Source organism: Crocuta crocuta, unplaced genomic scaffold (assembly GCF_008692635.1).
Source record: "Crocuta crocuta isolate KB4526 unplaced genomic scaffold, BGI_CrCroc_1.0 scaffold36, whole genome shotgun sequence".
NCBI lineage: Eukaryota > Metazoa > Chordata > Mammalia > Carnivora > Hyaenidae > Crocuta > Crocuta crocuta.
In genome coordinates, this window is record NW_027532203.1 from 11,803,490 (window position 1) to 11,823,453 (window position 19,964).

Genomic DNA, 19,964 nt, shown 5'->3' on the forward strand with positions numbered 1-19,964 from the left:
ATGGCAGTTCCTTGCCCTGAGGGTCCCTCCACATTTTCAGCCAACTTCTTTCAGGAAGGGCATAGCCCCTTGTAAGAGTTGTTTTTATGAGGTCAGGCCCTCAGGAATAATCTCTCTTGATTAACTCAAGGTCCTGTTGATTAGTTGCCTAATCATGGAGGGACATCCCAGCCCATTCACAAATTCTGCCGGCTTTGAAGGGGAGAGAATTGGACAAGGGGGCAATCCCAGGGGAGGGACTGTGTTGGGATTCTGCCTACCACAATGGCCAGATGCTTTATTTCAACTTGCATAAGCATGGGAAGGAATGCTCAAGACAAAAGAGAATCAGTGCAAACGTTAGATTTGCTCTCTTTTCTTCCTAATGAGATTACTCTAGGGCCCTTGTGCAGATTCTCATACTCTGTACTAGGAGTGAGAGATTGCCAATGAGACAGATATTCCATTTGTCATAAACCTTGAGTCACGGAGCCCGAGGCGAGACTGACTCTGTAAGAAATAAACAATGTGTTCTTCTTGACCCTGCTCCAACTATATGAAAATCTGTTCAACTCCAGTTTCTTTTAACATGGCAGAGACTGTGGAGCTCAGACTGACTCAGTGACAGCCTCCCTCTATGTGAAAATTCATGTATAAAGTGGAAGCCTATACTTTTTAACTCTTTGTGCTGTTTTTGGACTTTAGTAAAGAGGACATCCAAAGTTTTTGTGGCTGCATAGTTTTTGTGTTAGCTTCTCACTTTGGATCTAGTCTCACGGGATAAGGAAACATGCAGGCTGGAATACAGCACAGCACATGTAGCTTTACAACTGGTCAAGTACACAAGAAGTGCATACTCACCGTATCTTCATGTGGTCTTCCAGAACATCGCCCTCCCGCCCTGCCACTACCCCGGGTTTGAGGCAGTGGTGCACTTTGTTTTCCTCAGTATCCATAGAGAAAAATCACTCTTTCTCCCTCTAGAGCCCTCAGTATTGCTTGTTGTGTCTCTTGTCACTGGGCTGTCTACATCCGTCCTAACCACCATTCTTCTGGCCTCAAGATGCGATTTGTCCTGCTCTGGAGTCAAGGCTAACGCTCTGCTTGTGGCTTTACTTCTTCCCCTGTCTTGGTTTTCCTTAACCTCTTCCTTCCCAGGGTTCCCCCTTCTCTCATGTGTCTTCAGCCGTGGCTTGTCTGCTTGGTTCTGGATGTGAATTTCTATTTACCGCCAGTGCTCATTAGAGCTGTTTTAGGAGTCCCTCTCTTGCACTGTCAGGGAGCTGCTCTGACTTTTAGATATAAAGTACCTACCAGTAGACTTTCTTCCTGTGCTTTGTTTCCCACCAAATGGTTCAGAACCTCTTTTTATGACTTGGCGTTGCTAACTTTCACTTTTGAGGGTCCACTGCAATCCCCAAGGCACAGAGAAACTTGGGGCATGTTCTTAACTCCTCAGCTCATCTCAGTGGGATGCTGTTCAGTTTCTCTCCTTGGTGCGTGGGATCACGTGGTCTCGACTTCTTCGTGCTGGCCTGCTGCCTGCGGGACTGGGAACGTGGACGAGAGTGCCGACCGCTTTCCCTGACAGAGACATAGAATGCCACACTCCATCGTGCCCCCATTCCCTCGGTCTTTCTCTGTGCTGTGTTGAACAAATCTCTTCCCCTTCTTTATTTTCCATATAACTTCTCTTTTATCCCAGCTTTCAAGTTATTTCTAATCTCCCTTATAGCAACAGCCCCAAATCTTCACATACTTGAACTTTTGAAGTTGAAGAAAAAGTCACCACAATAAATCTACTCCTGCCAGAATTCTCTGTGAGGTGTGGGCTCCCTGCCTGTCTGAATCCTCTTCTTTTTGGCAAGGCTCGCCTCCTGTGCAGTTTGGTTTAGTGGGTTGTCGGAGAGAGTTTTATAAAGTTAAAGAGAAGGAAATGTGCTCCCCGGAATTTTTGTGATTTTGAACTAAAGATAAACTGTAGTGGCAGCTGCACGTTTCCAGTACTTGCCAGATCATCAGTGCATTTTTACTGTTTTTTAAAAGGAAACAGGAAGAGCGAGTACAACAAGTACGCAAAAAATTGGAAGAAGCACTGATGGCAGACATCTTGTCACGAGCTGCTGATACGGAAGAAATGGATATTGAAATGGACAGTGGAGATGAAGCCTAAGAATATGATCAGGTAAACTGAGAGCAGAGAGGGAGAGACTTGTACCTGAAGGTGGTTGATTTTCTTGCTTTTGCCTCTTGTGGCCACCTCAGCAAAGTAGAGAAAACAGCTGCTGCCCGGCAGAGGTGAGCAGGCGCTGTTAGGCCTCATCTGTGTTTAAGAATCACCCTTTTGTCCTAATGATGGGAAGGCGTTCACAGCCCTGAAGCCACTTGTAAGGAATCTGACCTCCTTCTGTGATGCTGCGTGGGGTACCTACCCGGTTTTCTTAGAGGAAACGAGGGGACAGGAAGCGGAGTCTGCCCAGTAGAGGAGAGTGGTCACAGGTGGTGAAGGTGACTGTCATCCCCACCACGACAGACGTTGTCCCCTCTTGAAAATTATGGCCGTAAAGTAGGTTTTCTTTAGCACAGGCTTGATCAAGAGAGCACGAGAAGGGCATTTTAAAGGATAATAAATAATTTACCTTACAACATACAAACTTTGACCCTGTCGTGAGCTCACATGGGTGTCATAGGCTCTGTCCTGGTGGGTATGTACTCTCTTTCAGTGGCTGCCGTTCAGGCGCCAGAGGTTAATGTGGCATTTTGCTTCCCTGCGGCCGTCCTGCTTGGCTTTGGCAGGGCGTGTCTTACTCTCAGGCCCCCATAAGCCAGTTACTTACTCGTGTCCTTGGAAGCCAAGACTGAGGCATCGTGGGGAGAGAGACAGACAGAACCACCAGAGTGAGAGTTCTGACTCCTAGTTGTTTTTGAGCTTGTTCTTCCCGTCCCCTTCGGTCTTGGGGCCCACACCTGGCCCCGCTTAGTCATTCTCGCCTTCCGCGCTGGTCCCGGAGGCACAGTTGTGGCCACGGTCGTGCAGTCCCTCTGCAGTCCCTCTGCTCACGGCACTTACCATACAGCTGTATTAACCAAATGCTCACCGCAGTCCATAATTACCAACTGTGATAAGAGCTACAGAGGAGAAGCAAAGGTACGGGGGGGAGCTGATGTGGTGTGAAGGGTCAGCAAAGCCTCTGTGAGAAGGTGACATTTACGTTGGGCCTCAAGGGCAAGCAGCAGTAGGCCGGAGTTCAGGTTAAAAGTGTTCCCATCGAAAGAAACAGCAAGGAGAAGTTGGTGCCTTTAGGGAACAAAGAAGAGCCCTCCACGGCTGTCGTGCCGTAGGTCTGGGGCCCTGGGAGACGGTGTGGACGGGAGGCCAAGCCTGCTGGTGGCTCATTGTTGAGGGTTTCCAGCTTTAACATGAAAGCTAGTGGGAATCCACTGAGGCGGAGGAACGTGGCCAGCTGTGCTTATTTACAGGATCCTTTCGGCCGCCCTGTGAAAGAGAGGACTAGAACAGGGGAAGCCGGGAAGCAGGGTGGCCAGTGAGGAGGCTGTTGGAGCCCGGCAGCGAGACGCCGGCCTCACAGGAGTGTTGGCAGTGGGCACAGAGAAAGAGAGGAAAAGCAGAGGTCGGTTTGAGATGTGTTTGGAGATAGAATCAGCTTGACCAGGTCACTGATTGGAGGTGATGGGGATGACTCGGTGCTTTTCACTTGANAGGGACACTGAGTTAATGGTTCACACAGCCACCCCTTCCCATCAGTGCCTTTGTTGTAACCCAGGGAGCGGCTCATGCCACAGTGATACAGAAATCAGGTAATAATTACAGTGCCTCACGTTATGTGTTCAGTGATAGCATCACCATTTGGTCACAGCTTCCTGAACACGCAGAACCACTGGAATCCAGTTCAGTGCTATTTTAAGTCTTTTTTTTTTTCCTCCCTTATTGAGGACAGGAAGACGCTGTGTTGGTGTTGAATCTTGTTTTCCACTCTGGCCAGGATGTGTTTTATGGGCTTTGATGAGTGTGCTTGGTCTGTGTCAGTCTTTCAGAGTCGGAGCACGTTTCTGGTCTGAAGGCTTCAGCCACACCGTCTCTGGAGTGCGACGCAGGCATTGGGATGGTTGTGCCTGGGCCGCATCAAAACGGACTCCAGGAGAGCCCTCCTCTTCAGCGACTTTTAGCATTTGGTGTTTTTCAGACTTTTGTCCTAAAGACAGTTTAATCAGGGGTCTAATAACTGAGCTTTCACTAGACCCTTGCTTACTTCGCAGATTGCTTTGCAGATGGATATCAAGGCAGTGCCCTCATTTATGTAAGCAAGCATGGGCTTTAGGGACTAGGCACTTTGCTCATATAAAAGCCAGCATGGGAGTCCTCGGTAGCTCAGTTAACCGGTTAAGTGTCTAACTTCAGCTCAGGTCATGATCTTGTGGTTCATGGGATCAAGCCCTGCGTCAGGCACTGTGCTGACAGCTCAGAGCCTGGAGCCTGCTTCAGATTCTGGGTCTCCCTCTCTCTCTGCCCACCCCCCCCCCCAATGAATAAATGTTATAAATGAATGAATGAATGAATGCCAGCATTTCCCATTGTCTGTCACAAATGTGGTTAATGGTGAGAGCAAACTAATTAATACTGAGTGATTAAAGTTTTAATATATACTTAAAGTAGCCATTATTTTGGCACATTGGGTAGAGAGAGATTCAAAATATGGATATCACATCCTAAACTGGGGAATGGTATTATTAAACCAAGCCATTAGACTTGAAGGTTGTGGAAGAATTCGAAGTACTTAGTTATCAGAATTAAATGTACCTCACTCATGTAGCCCACTGTGCACCGGAAGTGTTTGATAAACCAGAGCACTGCTACATGACCTAATCAGGTGTTCATAATAATCTGTAGAAAAGGTAGGGCTTAGCTAGATCAGAGGCGTAGGTCATGGGTGACTTCACATGACTGGTAAGAGATGGAGTCTGTCACGCAAAGTTCCATGTCAGTCTGTCACCTCATCATGCCACAGTGCTTTCTGATGTTCCTTATTAGCAAGGTGGGCTTTTAGTTATTTTATTTTTATTTAAAAAATTTTTTTAATGTTTATTCAGTTTTGAGAGACAGGAGAAGAGAGTGTGTGAGCGGGTGATGGGGAGAGAGAGACACAGAATCCAAAACAGGTTCCAGGCTCTGAGCTGTCAGCACATAGCTGGACGCGGGGCTCAAACCCATTACCTGTGAGATCATGATCTGAGCCAAAGTCAGATGCTTAACTGACTGAGCCACCCAGGCGCCCCTATTTGATATATATCCATAACAGGTTGAGACTGTTAAAATTTTACAGTAATAGAGAGTACCCGGATTATCAAAATCTTTGGAGTGAACACAAGATGAAAACTATAAAAACAAAAGTTTTAAAATATGTAGCTTCAAGTGGGGTGCCTGGGTGGCTCAGTCAGTTAAGCATCTGACTTCGGCTCAGGTTATGATCTCACGGTTCGTGGGTTTGAGCCCTGCTCGGGCTCTGTGCTGACAGCTCAGAGCCTGGAGCCTGCTTCACATTCTGTATCTTCCTCTCAATCTGACCCTCCCCTGCTCACGTTGCCTCTCTGTCTCTCTCAGAAATAAATAAAACATTAAGAAAAATTTTTTTTGAATATGTAGCTACAACTGAGATACAGGATCACATATAGTTCCCTCTGCTGTTGCACAGTACTGTTTCGCCCAGGTAAAATAATAAAACTTCAGTGCATATCGACTGTCATCTGTAAATGCTCTGAATTAAATCAGTTGAAATTTTTCTAAATTTTCTCAGAAATGTTTGGATTTGGCTTGTATCTATGACATTCCTTTTTTTCATATGTATGCCGTTTGATTTCTCTTTTTATACAGATTCAATTAATTATAGATAGTATTTGTGTTAGCATACAAAGCTATACGTATGACTCTTTTGAAAATGAACCGAGTATAAAGTTATTATGAAAGCACTTGAGGGGCACCTGGGTGGCTCAGTCACTTAAGCGTCCGACTTCAGCTCAGGTCATGATCTCTCGGTTCGTGGGTCCGAGTCCTGTGTTGGGCTCTGTGCTGACAGCTAGCTCAGAGCCTGGAGCTGCTTCAGGTTCTGTGTGTGTCTCTCTCTGTGATCCTCCCCTGCTCATGCTGCCTCTCTCTCTTAGAAATAAATTAAAAAACATTAAAAAAAATAAAGCACTTGAAATAATGAGAGTATGTTGAACATTTTTTATGTACAAGGTGCTGTAATGAAATGTTAAGACTTAAAAGTGTGGTTCTAAGTGAAGTTTAGCCTCCAACCACTTTTTCAAGTTCTGTTGACCTCGCCTGAGACATCATTGAGTTACTTAAATTTGCTTGTTTTTTCTTACAGGTAACTTTCGACCAGCTTTCCCCAAGAGCAAATTTCTAGAATTGAACAAAAGCGTTTCCACTGGGTTTCGCCTGTAAGGAAAAAAACATACCCGAGCACATACAGCTTTTTAATAGCACTAACCAATGCCTTTTTAGATGTATTTTTGATGTATATATCTATTATTCAAAAAATGATGTTTATTTTGAGTCCTAGGACTTAAAATTAGACTTTTGTAATATCAAGGAGGACGTTGAAGCTGAGCTTTTGATGCCAGGTGCAATCTACTGGAAATGTAGCACTTACATGAAATATTTGTTTGCCCCCATTTTAATATGAACCGATCAGTAGTACCAAATAAATCTCCCAATTGAAGATTATTGTGACTTCACTGTATATAAACAGATTTTTATACTTTATTGAAAGAGGACACCTGTACATTCTTCCATCATCACTGTAAAGACAAATAAATGATTATATTCACAGACTGATTGGAATTCTTTCTGTTAAAGAGCCCACATAATAAATAGCTTCCCTCTCCCTCCCCTCCCCCCTCCCCCTTGGGATTCCTGATTTACTGTCAGCTGTGATCCCTGGGCCTCAGGTTTTAAATGGAGGTGGTGGAGAATAGTTCCTACATTTGCAGTATGCCTCCGGATAGCGTGAGAACTGTGCCGCTTCCCCTGAATTCTAAATTGCCATCTAGCATGTGTCAGGGTTTGTTGTTGTTGTTTTTCTTCCTGCCTGTGACTAGTCCTTTTGTTAGTTCTATAAAAGTAAAGCATTTCCTTCCCTTGGGCATGAGTTAGGTATACAGGTACCCTTTGGATGGTACTGGAAGTCCATGTCTGTTGTTTTTTCTAAACACTTAGCGTTTTCTCGTGTCCGCTGGCTGACTGAGTTAACAGGTGCAGGTTAGACCCTTTGCTCCAGAGACAGGCAACTCTCCAGGCAGAGTTGCTTAGTGAGCCAGATTGTGATACTTTCCTGATCAGTCCCCGGCCTCCACAGTATTATTTTGTTACTGTTGTTGAAACTCTCAAGTGTAACTTCATCACCACTTAAATTCCTCGATACCTATTTACTACAACTGGCACAGCATCGTTAAATGAGTTTTAAAAGCAAAAACATCCTTAAGTTAATCTGATGCCAAGGAAAAGGAGGGAGTGGTTATAAGCAAATTTGAACACATCTTGGGAAATAAGAGCTTTCTATGGGAAGGGTTTCTGTACGTCTTCACTCACTCCTTTTAAAATTAGACCGAGGAATGATGTGGTCCACGGTGTGACCAGTTCCATGTAAGTGTCACCTGTTCCTATTACCAGTACCTCCAGCACCCTTCCAGTTCCTGCGGAAGGGGCGAGTAATAGTCAAAGCAATACAACTGGCCAGGTTTGGGCTGCTGTCTCTCTGGATCTGATGCCAAACTACATAAGTAACACCTTCTTGGAATTCCTGACTTATAGTCACTTTGATCTCTGGGCCTCACACCACCAGGTTCCTCAGGGCAGTCTCACTGGCACCTGAGCCTGGGTACTTGCAGACTCTGGGCAAACTCCTGGCCGAGGATGCCTGCTCTGGGCCCGTCCAACTGCCCCAAACAGGGTGGCCGTGGGAAGTCAATAATGAGTTTTTTTAAAGAATGGTGTGGCTACTTAGAATGGATGTCCAAAGGCTTTTCTTAGCTTCCCCCCAAGTCCATAATTTCTCTTCTGTAATCAAGCTTGGGGTAACTTCACCTTGGTGGTCATACCTTCTTTTTACAAAGCTATCCAACCACGATACTTGTGCTTTTATAAACAGCCTTGGTAAAGGCAAAAACACAGTGTACACACATATACAACTTTGATTTTTGTTCTCGTATACTTTGCTCAGGTAGAGAACAAGGTATGAAAGCCATTACATGATGTCCAACTGGCAAGCGTCCCATTAAGTCCAGGTCTTCCCAAGATACCTGCAGGATGACATGTCCAGAATTACATTCATTTTCTTACTCCCCGATCTGCCACCGTCCTGCATCCCGTGATGAAGGTAGCAGTAAATCATCCCATTCAGTTGCTCAAGGCAGGTGCCCATGAGTGATCCCCGTTCCGTTGCTGCCAATGTCCTGTCAGTCCTGTTAGAATGATCAGATGCCCTTGTCACACCCACACCTCTTCTCCATTCCCGCATCCACCGCCTTCATGCAACTCTTTCCTCCGGACTTTGAGTGGCTTCTTTCCTCCCTCCCCCCTTCCTTCCTTCCCATTACCCTCTCTCTCCATTCCCCCTCCTTCTCCTCCATATTGTCATCAGAATGGTCCTCAAATGTGACTGTATCGTTTCCCTACTTGAAATTCCTCACTTCTCCATGTAATTTTTAAGAATTACTTTCAGAATTTTTAAGAGTGAGCACTTTGAAATGAAGAGAACCTGTGTCTGAACCTTGATTTTTGCCATTTGTGTGACTTGTCAGGTTAATCTCCTTGAGCCTGTTCCTCCTCCGTGAAATAGGAATAATACTACCTCATAGAGTCGTCGTGAGGACTAAATGAGCTACTGTTTATAAAGCGTTGAGCACAGTGCCTGGTGCATAGCGAGCGCTCCCGTCGGAGCACGCCTTTGTTGTGACCCCTGCAGGTGTCCGTTCTATGTCACTTCCAAGAGGCATTTTCTAACAACTGTAACTACTCTCCGCCCCCGTAATACTCGTTTTCTGCCTCAGCGCTCTGTTTATTTCCTTTGTGGAGATCTTCTCAGTCTGTATTTATTTGTTGACTTTTGTCTATCTCTCTACTAGAATGTAAGCTCCATGAGAGCGAGGATGTGTCTGTCTTGTTCCCTGGTACAGCCCCAGCAGTTAGCCTAGTGCCTGGTACATAGTAAGCACTTAATAAATGTTTGTTGACTAAATGGGTGAATGATCAGAAGGCTCTTCATGATCTGATCCCCACCTATTTGTCTAGCTCATCCTGCCCCTCTCGCCATGGCACCTTCAGCTCAAGAAAAACCACATTACTTGGCCCTTCAGAGCACCCCTGGGGCCTCTGTGTCTTTGCCCCTGTCATTCCCTCTGCCTGCCTGTCTACATGGCAAATTCCTGGTTACTGGTCAAGTCTCAGCTCAGTGGCTACCTCCTCTGTGAAGCTGTGCCTGATTTCTCCAGCCAGATGTTCTTCCTCTTCCAAGTTCCCACTGCACTTTGTAAATACCTCCGTGGAAGCACTTTACTGTATTGTAAATTTGTTTGCATGTCTGTTTCTACGTTTAGACTGTAAGCACCGTGAAAGCAGAGATTGCATCTTTTCATCTTAATGTCCCCAAAGCCTAGCACAGTGCCCAGCACATAGCAGTTTTGTCAATAAATATTTATTGGAATGAATCTGTAAATGAACAGAGCCTTGCAGTTGCAAAAGTGTTGCAAGACGTATGTGTTATCAAGGAAAAGAATGCCCCTGGTGGCTTCCAGTGTATTTCTTTGTTCTAGAAGAGAGATCTAGAAAGCATTATGTAATCTCGCTGCATATAAGAGTACTTGTTTGAATTTTAAAGATAAGTTGAATAATGCAGATCTTCGTAAATGGTTGCAAAAGATATCAAAAAGCTTTGTGATCTCAAATGCTACAAAGTCCAAAATAAATATTTGCACTACTAGTATTTCCATAGTCGAATGCTATGCGAAAGTGTACAGCAATAAATTTTGAAGCTTTAAAAATGTTTGTGTAAGTCATCGTCAATGACTTAGTCCGTGAAAGACATCTCTGGCCTGTGTTTCCTGGATGCAAGGGGCTTTGGATTGGGGTTTAGGGCCCCAAAGCTTTCAGTTTATTCAGTGGCGCTACTTTCATTTGTGAACCGTTGCTCAGTCATGTGCGGGTATGTCTACTGAGCAGAAGGGGCTGAAAGCTGCTCTGCAGAATCAGAGGGAGGCCTCACTCGACATTGTGAGGCCATAGCCTCCAAGCATCTGCCAGAGCCGGCCTCGCTCCGCGCTCCTGCCTGCTTTCACTCCTGGGATCAGAAGTGACCTCTCTACAAAATCTACTCCAGGGAATGGCCTCTACTGAGACCTAGTTCCATGATGGCAGCTCCATCAGGCACGTACACAGGATTAGCTAGGGGTCGCCGGGGGGGTTGGGAATTGGCGATGAGCTACCAATCTGCAGGTCTCAAAGGGTCTGCGGTGGACTTTGAGAATTTAACTTACACGCCAATTTCTCTAGAGGGGCATATATTACTTTGTCAGTTACTCAGCTTTTGTTCTGATAGCAAGAGGACAAACATTTTTATTTCATTTACACAGCATTTCATAATTTATAGAACTTTCACCCCCATTAATGTCATGTTTGAATTTTAACTTATCTTTAAGCTACGTACTATGCACATGTTATCCCCATTTAAGAACTGAGGAGCCTAAGAAGCAGGTTAAATGATTTACTCAAGCCAGAAAGGTGCAGAGGAGGGAATTTGAACGCAGAAGCAGGTTTCCTATAGAGGTCTTCTGTTTCTAGAACGCTGTGCAACCTTCCAGTGCTTTTGCCCACTTGGGTTTCAAGCTGCACTTCTTTCTGTGACAGAGAACAGCACAGTGTGGTTTAAGTACAGCATGACTGTGGCCTGAAAGCTTATATAGGGCAGCGTGGTTTTTTTATTTTTATAGGAAACCCACTTCTTTTATGTGGGAATAGTTAAAGCTTTTCCAGTGATCTCTTCTGCTGAGCAATCTTGACTAGCATTACTTCTCTTTTGTAAGAGGTGGGAACAGATGCACCTTCCCAGTCGCAGAAGGTTGGGAGTTATTTTCATCGGCGGGGGGCTGTTGGTGTTTTCTTCCGGCTGTACGACTTTCAGCTTTTTGGTTCCTGAGCTTGAAGCTGGGAGACATCCAGCAGCAAGATGCAACTGGACGTAGGCCCTGGGGAAAGGGGTTTGAAGTGGGGTGTATTTACACGTGCATCTCGGGCATTCACCAGCTGTGGGAAAAACTCTGACCTTTTGATACGTGTTCACATCTCATCCTTTTGAGATCTAAACTTTTGACTGTTTTATTATACACATATTAGTAGAGCAGTACATGTATGTAATTTATAAGTAAATTCCTTAAGTAATTGGGATATATGCTTTTGTTTTTGAAAGGGTTTCTAAATCAAAAGAGTTTTGAGACCACTACTCCGGTGCCAGACTCCTTATCTGGGGGTTCACGTACCCCCGGAGTCAAGGAACCTCCTCTTGGCATTGGACGCAAAAGTGTGTGATAATATGCCCTTCTCCGGGGGTATCTATAGCTTCCATAAAAGTCTCAATAGAGAATATATATCACAGGGCCTGGTATATGGTATGTATTTCACAAATGGTAGCCGCCCCTTCTCTCAAAAAAAAAAAAAAAACAAACAAAAACAAAACCTAGAGACTTTTTGGGGGATTAGAACCTGCTTTTTAAGAGTTAGCCTGGATTATGTTGACTGGACAGATACTCCTGGGACCAAGAGAGAAGCAAAGCGGGGAACTTTGTGTATGAGGGTGGGAGAGGTTGATGGTGAGCCGTCACAGTGCCTTGTTGGTCACAGTATGATTTACTGAAGGGCCTGGGACCCAACAATAGCTAGTTGTGTTAGAAATAGAAACATTAGGAAACTTAATTAAAACAGCAACGTGGTGGAAAACACTGTTTACGGTGGGAATGAATGCCTTCTTTGAAAACCATTCTTGGGGTGCCTGGGTGGCTCAATTCATTAAGCGTCCAACTTCGGCTCAGGTCATGATCACGTGGTTTGTGAGTTCAAGCCCCCCATTGGGTTCTGTGCTGACAGCTCAGAGCCTGGAGCCTGTTTCAGATTCTGTGTCTCCCTCTCTCTCTCTCTCTCTCTCTGCCCCTCTCCCACTCATGCTCTGTCTCCCTCTGTCTCAAAAATAAATAAAACCAAAAAACAATTTTTTTGAAAACGTTTCTCTTCCCCACCCCTGTGTCCCCCAAAACATAGAGTCACTCAGTAGAATGTTATAAATGAGAAAATCACAACCATGTAGCTACAACAGTTATTTTTAAAACCTGCGGTGCCACCTTGGAGCAAATCAGATTTTAGTGTTCCCCACGCTGCTGCGAGAAGGGATGGATTAGTCACCTAACACGAAAAACACTTAGCACGGGGAAACTCAGTGACCCTGTGAGTCAAAGCACAGTCAGCTTTCCTGGAACTTTAAATTCATTCAGGGAACAGTTGCAGTCTTCTTTTAATTTTTTTTTTCCTTTAATGAAATCCCATAGCCTCCACTGCCATATCCTTAAAGACCAGTAGAGAGGCAAAAGGAAATAAAGGGAGAGTGCTAAAGAATGGAGATCATTCAAACCACTCAAGGAGATTCCTACCTGAATACAGAGGAATTTGGGGAAGACATAAATGTGACAATGAAGAAATTGATACTCTCACAAACATGTCTTCTTGGAGCTCTCCCGTAAGTTCAGATGTCTACTCCCAAACTTAGATCATATCCTCAAATGCAAAGGCGAACCTCTTCTCTTTTCCATTTCCTTATTTAACCATCTGTGGCAGGTACGAAAGGCTGGCTAACCGGGCAGCCATTCGCAGCTGTACCGATGCCGCCCTCACGCTCGTAATTAAGATCTGGTGCTTAGATCTTCAGCAGCCGTCATGTGACCTTGAAGAGACAAATATGAAGATGAAAAGGCAACACGGTAAGGGGTGTGGATTGGAAAATCAGGAAGAGCCCAGATTCTCAAGGTCACCGTTAAAGTCTTGGACCAGCTTTGATAAGACCTCCCCTCGGCTGTTTTTTAAATCAACAATACTGACATTCAATGAATGTCTCTCTGTCTCTCTTTCTCAGCTATTGCTAATGGATATATGCCCAAATTTAGACTTCACTTTGAGTATTAATAGTCATCAGGAGCTTTGTCAAGTTTTTCTCATTATCATTTTTCTTTTTTTTTTTTAATTTTTTTAAAATTTATTTCTAGGAGACAGAGAGAGAGAGCGTGAGCAGGGGAGGGTCAGAGAGAGAGGGAGTCACAGACTGAAACAGGCTCCAGGCTCTGAGCTGGCAGTCAGCACAGAGCCCGACGCGGGGCTCGAACCCCCGAACCACGAGATCATGACCTAAGCGAAAGTCGGACGCTTAACCGACTAAGCCACCCAGGCGCCCCTATCATTTTTCTTAACACTACTCATGCGCAGGCTTTTGTGAACCCTGTCTGGGTTACAATAGTGACTTCCGTCTGCTCTCCCTGCCACCAGCTTCTCCAGCTCCGTGCCGTTTTAAGTAGTGCTGCCAGATCTTTCTCAAATGCCTCTTAGGTTATCCGGTGTTCTGAGTCATATTTATAGTGGGTTTCTATCCTTTTGGACCAGGTCTGAATTCCTCAGATGACATTCTTGTCCTTGATCTACACAGCTTACCTCTGGACACTCTAGGCTAAAGCCCTTAGTTAAGATAGAGACACTCCTATCAAATATGACATACAGTATTACCTCCTACAAGGTGAAGGCCATGGTTAGTGTTTTCTGGTCAAGGCCAAATTCTTTGCCACACACTCTGTGGTAAGTATTTTGGTAGCAGATTCTTAGTTATTACCAGGACCTTCAGCAAAGTTTGGTTGATAATCAAATGAATAGTTAGGCGTTCTAGAATGATCATACTTAAAGGGCAATTAGCATATAATGCCATTCCACTAAAGCCTTGTTTTTCTTTTCTTTTTTTTAAGTTTATTTATTTTGAGAGAGACAGAGACCGGGTGAGTTGGGGAGGGGGCAGAGAGATAGGGAGAGAGAGAGAGAATCCCAAGCAGGCTCCACACTGCCAAAGCCCACGACGTGAGGCTCGAAACCATGAAACTGAGGGCAAGACCTGAGCTGAAATCGAGTCAGACGCTTAACCGACTGAGCCTCCCAGGTGCCCCCAGCCTTAATTTTCAACTCTCCTCTTCCTACTACTCAGGAATATTTCTTCACATTCATCCCATAAAGTAGCAAGAGACTCTGTCTGCTGCTCTTTTTCGCAAATTATATAAGATAATTAAGACATAATTGCTTTCTTTTTTCTTAATCTGGAGCAAAAAAAAATGGCATAAGAATAAACAACAAGGCCACAGACTGAGTAATCTTGCAAACATTTTACCTCCTGGAAAGGAAAAGCAATCATCTCCATTAAACTTTAGCAAGAATAATTATTGCAGCAATTACAGAGTCATAGGTCTCTCCTACCATTAATTTAATACTTTTTAGACCTTTAAAAAATCTATCCTTGTATCTATATCATATTAGAATTTTTTGGTTCTAAGCTTATGACTCTCATAAAATGAATAAACCAGCTCCATGAGTCTATAGGGCAGGAGAACAGAAGTGAGTTGTCAGTCTTGACAAGTATTATTTCTACAACAGAGTTATCTTTTCTGGGGGTCCTGGGGTTCCAAAGTCATCAGAGAAGGTGAAAGCATATATAGTCAAAATTACCCTCAAGAACTCTCAATCTCCTATCAGCTATACCATACATAGTGTGACGTATACAATTCTAGAAAGTAATTCTAAACGGTCTAAATCAGTGGTTCTCAGTCTGGGGTAATTTTGCCGGCCTCCCCCACTCCCTCTCCTGACACATGTGGCCGTGTTGAGCTATGTTTGGTTCTCACAAAGAAGGGAGAGGCTGCACTTCCTGTTGACATCCAGTGAGTAGAGAAGAGGGATGCTGCTTCAAGTCCTACAGTGCACGGGACAGCACCCCCCATGTGCATGGTGCCAAAACCTTGGTGTGAAGAGAGGGACTTTTAAAAAACTGCTTTATGGCATTTTATTTTGCCCTTCAGGCAAATGTCACTCACCAGAGGTGAATGGGGGTGGGGTGGGTTGAGAATTCTAAGGTCCTCCTTCATGCCTGAAGGATTCCATACCATTCTGGGATTTTTTTTAAACATGCACTAAATTCAGTCTTTTTGAAATATAGGCCTATGAGTATTGACAGATGAATAGCTCTGTGTCCACCACCATAATCGATAAGGGAAAGTTCTATCATTTCCATCCTCCCAAATTCCCCTGTGCTACCCCCTTGGTTATCACCCCCCCTTCCCTACCATAAACCCTTGTCAGCCACTGATCTGTTTTCCATCTTTCATAGTCTTTTTGTCTTTCCAGAAGGTTGTATGAATGGAATCCTATAGTATATGGCTTTGTGGGATTGGCTTCCTTCACTTAGCATAATGCATTTGAGAATAAGTCATGTATTGGAGGGTCATTCAACTGTTGCTCTGGATGTTACCCATTCCTCTGTCAAAGGGTATTATTACTCCACTCTTTCAGTATCAAAACTTGATAGTCTTAACACATGTTAAAGGATTTGTTTATTGTTGAGAAGGTCACACAAAAGGGTAGCCTCACATTGTGTGCATAGTGAAGTTCTAAATTCAACGGAAGTCAGATACACATATGAGGCAATTGCTCTGTTTTTAATCTTTCTGTATTTTGCTTCAGAGAGTTGCATTCATTCACCTTAATATATGCTCAGGGTTGTGCTGGATACGATAATGAAAATACCAACTACTCTCCAAATGCAACACAGGAGTTAGACATCATCTTTGTCCTCTAGCCTAATCCAATATGATACGGAAATGCTGTTTGCATGGTAATCATAGTCTTTGTGGAAGAGGAAAACTCTATCATGTAATCTTAATGATCTTTTTTTTTTTAATGTTTTATTTATTTCTAGGGGAGAGAGAGAGAGACAGCATGAGCAGGGGAGGGTCAGAGAGAGAGGGAGTCACAGACTGAAACAGGCTCCAGGCTCCGAGCTGGCAGTCAGCACAGAGCCCGACGCGGGGCTCGAAACCACGAACCGCGAGATCATGACCTAAGCGAAAGTCGGACGCTTAACCGACTAAGCCACCCAGGCGCCCCTTAATGATCTTTCTAAAAAATTTTTTTTATTGTTTATTTTTGAGAGGGAGAGAGCGCACACAAGTGGGGAAGGGGCAGAGAGAGAGGGAGACAGAATCCAAAGCAGGCTCCAGGCTCTGAGCTGTCAGCAGAGAGCCCCACGCAGGGTTCGAACTGGCAAACCGTGAGATCATAACCTGAGCCAAAGTTGGACACTCAACCGACTGAGCCACCCAGGTGCCCCAATCTTACTCTTCGTCTTATGGATTCATCACTTAATCTTGATATTCATTTTAACATCTTTTTTTTTAAAGTTTATTTATTTCGAGAAAGAGAGTGTGCACGTGAATGGGGAGGGGCAGAGAGAGAGGGAAAGACAGGGTCCCAAGCAGGCTCCCTGCTGTCAACACAGAGCCCAACATGGGGCTCCATGAGATCCTGAGCCCCATGAGATCCTGACCTGAGTCGAAATCAAGAGTTGAAGGCCTAACTTGAGCCACCCAATATCTCTTTATCAAGCACTTTGAATGATCCTTTTCTTGTCTTTCAAGAAAGACATTAAGCTATTTCACCCTTAGTGATCACAATTTCTTTGGCTATCCTAGCATTAAATAAATATGGATCGAAGGGCTCTCTGGCTGTAACATCTGCCATACTGCTGATGCACAGAACGGATCCAGCCGATATGTCTGGAAAATGCTGTGTTGCCTTTCTTTTGTTTTCTTTTTCTTTTCTTTCTTTCTTTCGTTTTGGTTGTTTGTTTGCCCCTCTCACGTATCAGTGTGTGAGCCTTCTGAAGCTTTGTGAAGAGACAGACGTTCCAGGCAGATCTTGGTCAGTGTTGCTTAAGTGTGGAGCTGATGTTATCGTAGCATCTTCCTTATTGCACATTCCAGTTTTCAGTTTCTTTCCTTCCTTGGTGGCTAATTTCTTTGTTTTGTTGGATGGTACTGGTGAAAGATTTTGGTTGATTCCTGAAGAAAAAAAATGCTGACACCTGACCTCGTCTTCTCTGGTGATGTTACAGAATAGCGCCTGAGTGGCTCAGTTGGTTAAGCCTCTGACTCTTGGTTTTGGTTTAAGTCAGGGCAGTGAGTTCGAGCCCCCATGTTGGGCTCTGTGCTGATGGTGTGGAGCCTGCTTGGGATCCTCTCTCTGCCCCTCCCCTACTCGCTCTCTCTCTCTCTCTCAAAATAAATAAATAAATAACAAAACGAAAATCAGCAGAGTGGACTAGCAAACTTAGTAAGTAGCGAGCAGTCTGTTGTGCTTTCAAGCGATCCAACTACTATCAGATCTGTGTGCAAACATACAGATGACAAGAGGGAAAGATCCATGGGGCGTAAGCCCAGGGTCACTCTTGTGGTCACTGCATTAAAGTGCCACATAAGAAAAGGGATTTGATCTTGGCAATGACTGGCCCTCTGCCTCAACTTCCTGCTAGTGCAGAGAGAAGAGACACAGATCAAACACTTCCAGGATAGGTATTCCTGTCTTTCCTACCACAGTTCATTTTTATTTCCATGGGGAAAGCATAGCAGTTCTTACTGGGTTGGAGAATCCCCAGAGGATAGCTCATTATAAACAATAATGCCAGGGGCGCCTGGGTGGCTCAGTCAGTGAAGCCTCCAGCTTCAGCTCAGGTCATGATCTCACAGGTCGTGGGCTCGAGCCCCACGTCGGGCTCTGTGCTGACAGCTCAGAGCCTGGAGCCTGCTTCGGATTCTGTGTCTCCCGCTCTCTCTGCCCCTCCCCTGCTCACACTCTCTCTCTCTCTCTCAAAAATGAATAAACATTTTTAAAAGGTGGGGGGGCACTGGGGTGGCTCAGTTGGTTAAGCATCTGACTTTGGCACCAGTCATGATCTCACAGTTCACAAGTTCGAGCCCTGTGGTTAGTCTCTGTGCTGACAGCTTAGAACCTGGAGCCTGCTTCAGATTCTGTGTCTCCCTCTCTCTCTGCCCCTCCCCCACTAGTGTTTTTCTTCTCTTTCTCTTTCAAAAATAAACATAAATTTTTTTTAATTTTTTTTAATTTTTTTTTAATTTTTAAAGAGATATTTTTAAATAAACAGTAATGCCAGACATATGCCTCATTACGTTCTAAACTCACAATACCCCTGCAAGACAGATACTACTCTCCCCATTTTGCAGATGAGAAAACTGAGTCGTAGACCACCTTCAGCTGGACACTCAACTAGTGGCCATCAGAGCCAGGGCAGAAGCCAGGCCCCAACGGGCATGCGGGACGCCATCTTCACCATCTCCATCATGGCTGTGTGGACAAAAAGAACATTCACAGAAAGCACAGCATGAAGGACCACCACGGTTCTAGAACATGGGAGAGCAATCTTTTTGGCGACATTCTTGTGAAAACCCAAGAACTGAGAGACGTAACATGGCCTCTAATAAGTGGAACATGGGGAGCCTGAGGGGAGCAGAGGAACTGGGAATGAGAAAAGAACAAGAAAGGAAAGAAAATATATCTGGTAAGAGAAATATATATATTTTGAAACACGGAATGATAAAGGTGGAAAGAAAACGCTTAAGTGAAAGCCTAAAGGGAAACAGGGGCTAGTCCCATGTTGAAAGAAGCCACATTTAGATATTTTAGAAAATATTGCTTCTTCAGCATGTTGCATCTTCGCTTAAATGGCCTCCTTTATTTCTTTAATGCTTCCCTTTCCCTAGCCTTTGGTTGGACAAGCAACCTCATTACCTTCAAGATAGCTGCAGTTTGGATGGGCCAGGCGGAGGTAATGACCCAGGCAGGGTAAATGGAAACTTTCTGTACTCTTGGGAATAAGTCATCAATTTAATATATTTCCTGAACGCCACGTTCTTCCTAAAAATAGTACAAAAAATGTTTGCGAGCTATCTGAATTGTTTTTATTCGCGAAAATTTAAGACGAGCCTTGCCAGCTCATTCATCAATGTCCACGAAATACTTAACAGTGACATGTGCTCCACAAAGCAGGTGTTGAAAGTCAGCGCGGAGTTTCTAAAATAAGCCTTCCGAGGGGCTGTTTCCCGTACACTCAGAATCTTGTTTCGATTCGGTTCCAGAGCCGGGATGGGATTCTCGCCGAGGCTCGAGCAAAGGAACGCTTTGCACCCTGAAGCCTCTTACCCTCTGCTTTCTCCTCTTCCTTCTCATCAGTCACTACGGCAGCGTGCAGAGCTGCATTTCAGGACCTGTTGTAAGACAGAGGAGAGCAAGCAGGGTTGGCTCACAGAATGGGGCTGTTATTTTCCCAGAACCAACATTTGGTGTTAGCATTCACGTCCTGGTCGCCTGCGGTGGCGGCCCGGCCATTACTCTCGGTGATGAATGGCAACGGCTTGTGTACTGTCCAGGGAGGTACAGTCTCTGCTCTCCAGCCAAAGCCAACTGGTGTTTTTGACGCGGGACAGCCACAGCCCTCCACGCCCCGCCCCTGCCCCACCCCAACACCTACATCTGTGTCCTTCGGGCTTGTAAGCACTTGCCTCAGAGTTCTTTCTCTCTCTCCCTCTAATTCAATTCATCTGGATCCGAAAGCTCTGTCTTTCTTGCCGGCTCATTTGGACACTCTCCGAGGGTCTCACATTGTGACAGTTGAAGAATTGCAAAAGAGGTGGTGCTTTGAAATAAGGCCTCAGTAGAGTTCATAATGGTGACTTTTTTGTCACTTCTGTTCAATACCCACACATCAAAGTGTAAGGAAATAAGTGCCCTTCCCTCCTTTTTTTTTTTTTTTTTTTTTTTTTTTGACCGCTTT

The 19,964-nt window shown here is 44.7% G+C and overlaps 1 protein-coding gene across 1 annotated transcript in view; it reads left to right on the forward strand.

The window, feature by feature from the left end:
- Positions 1–6,831, forward strand: part of MBD2 (methyl-CpG binding domain protein 2) — an 88,867-nt gene extending 82,036 nt beyond the window's left edge. The window contains exons 8-9 of the mRNA XM_077777557.1: positions 2,026–2,164; positions 6,366–6,831. Of these exons, the coding sequence (XP_077633683.1) occupies positions 2,026–2,152 (127 nt within the window). The 3' untranslated portion in view covers positions 2,153–2,164; positions 6,366–6,831. The remainder of the gene's footprint in view (positions 1–2,025; positions 2,165–6,365) is intronic.
- Positions 6,832–19,964: the final 13,133 nt, after the last annotated feature.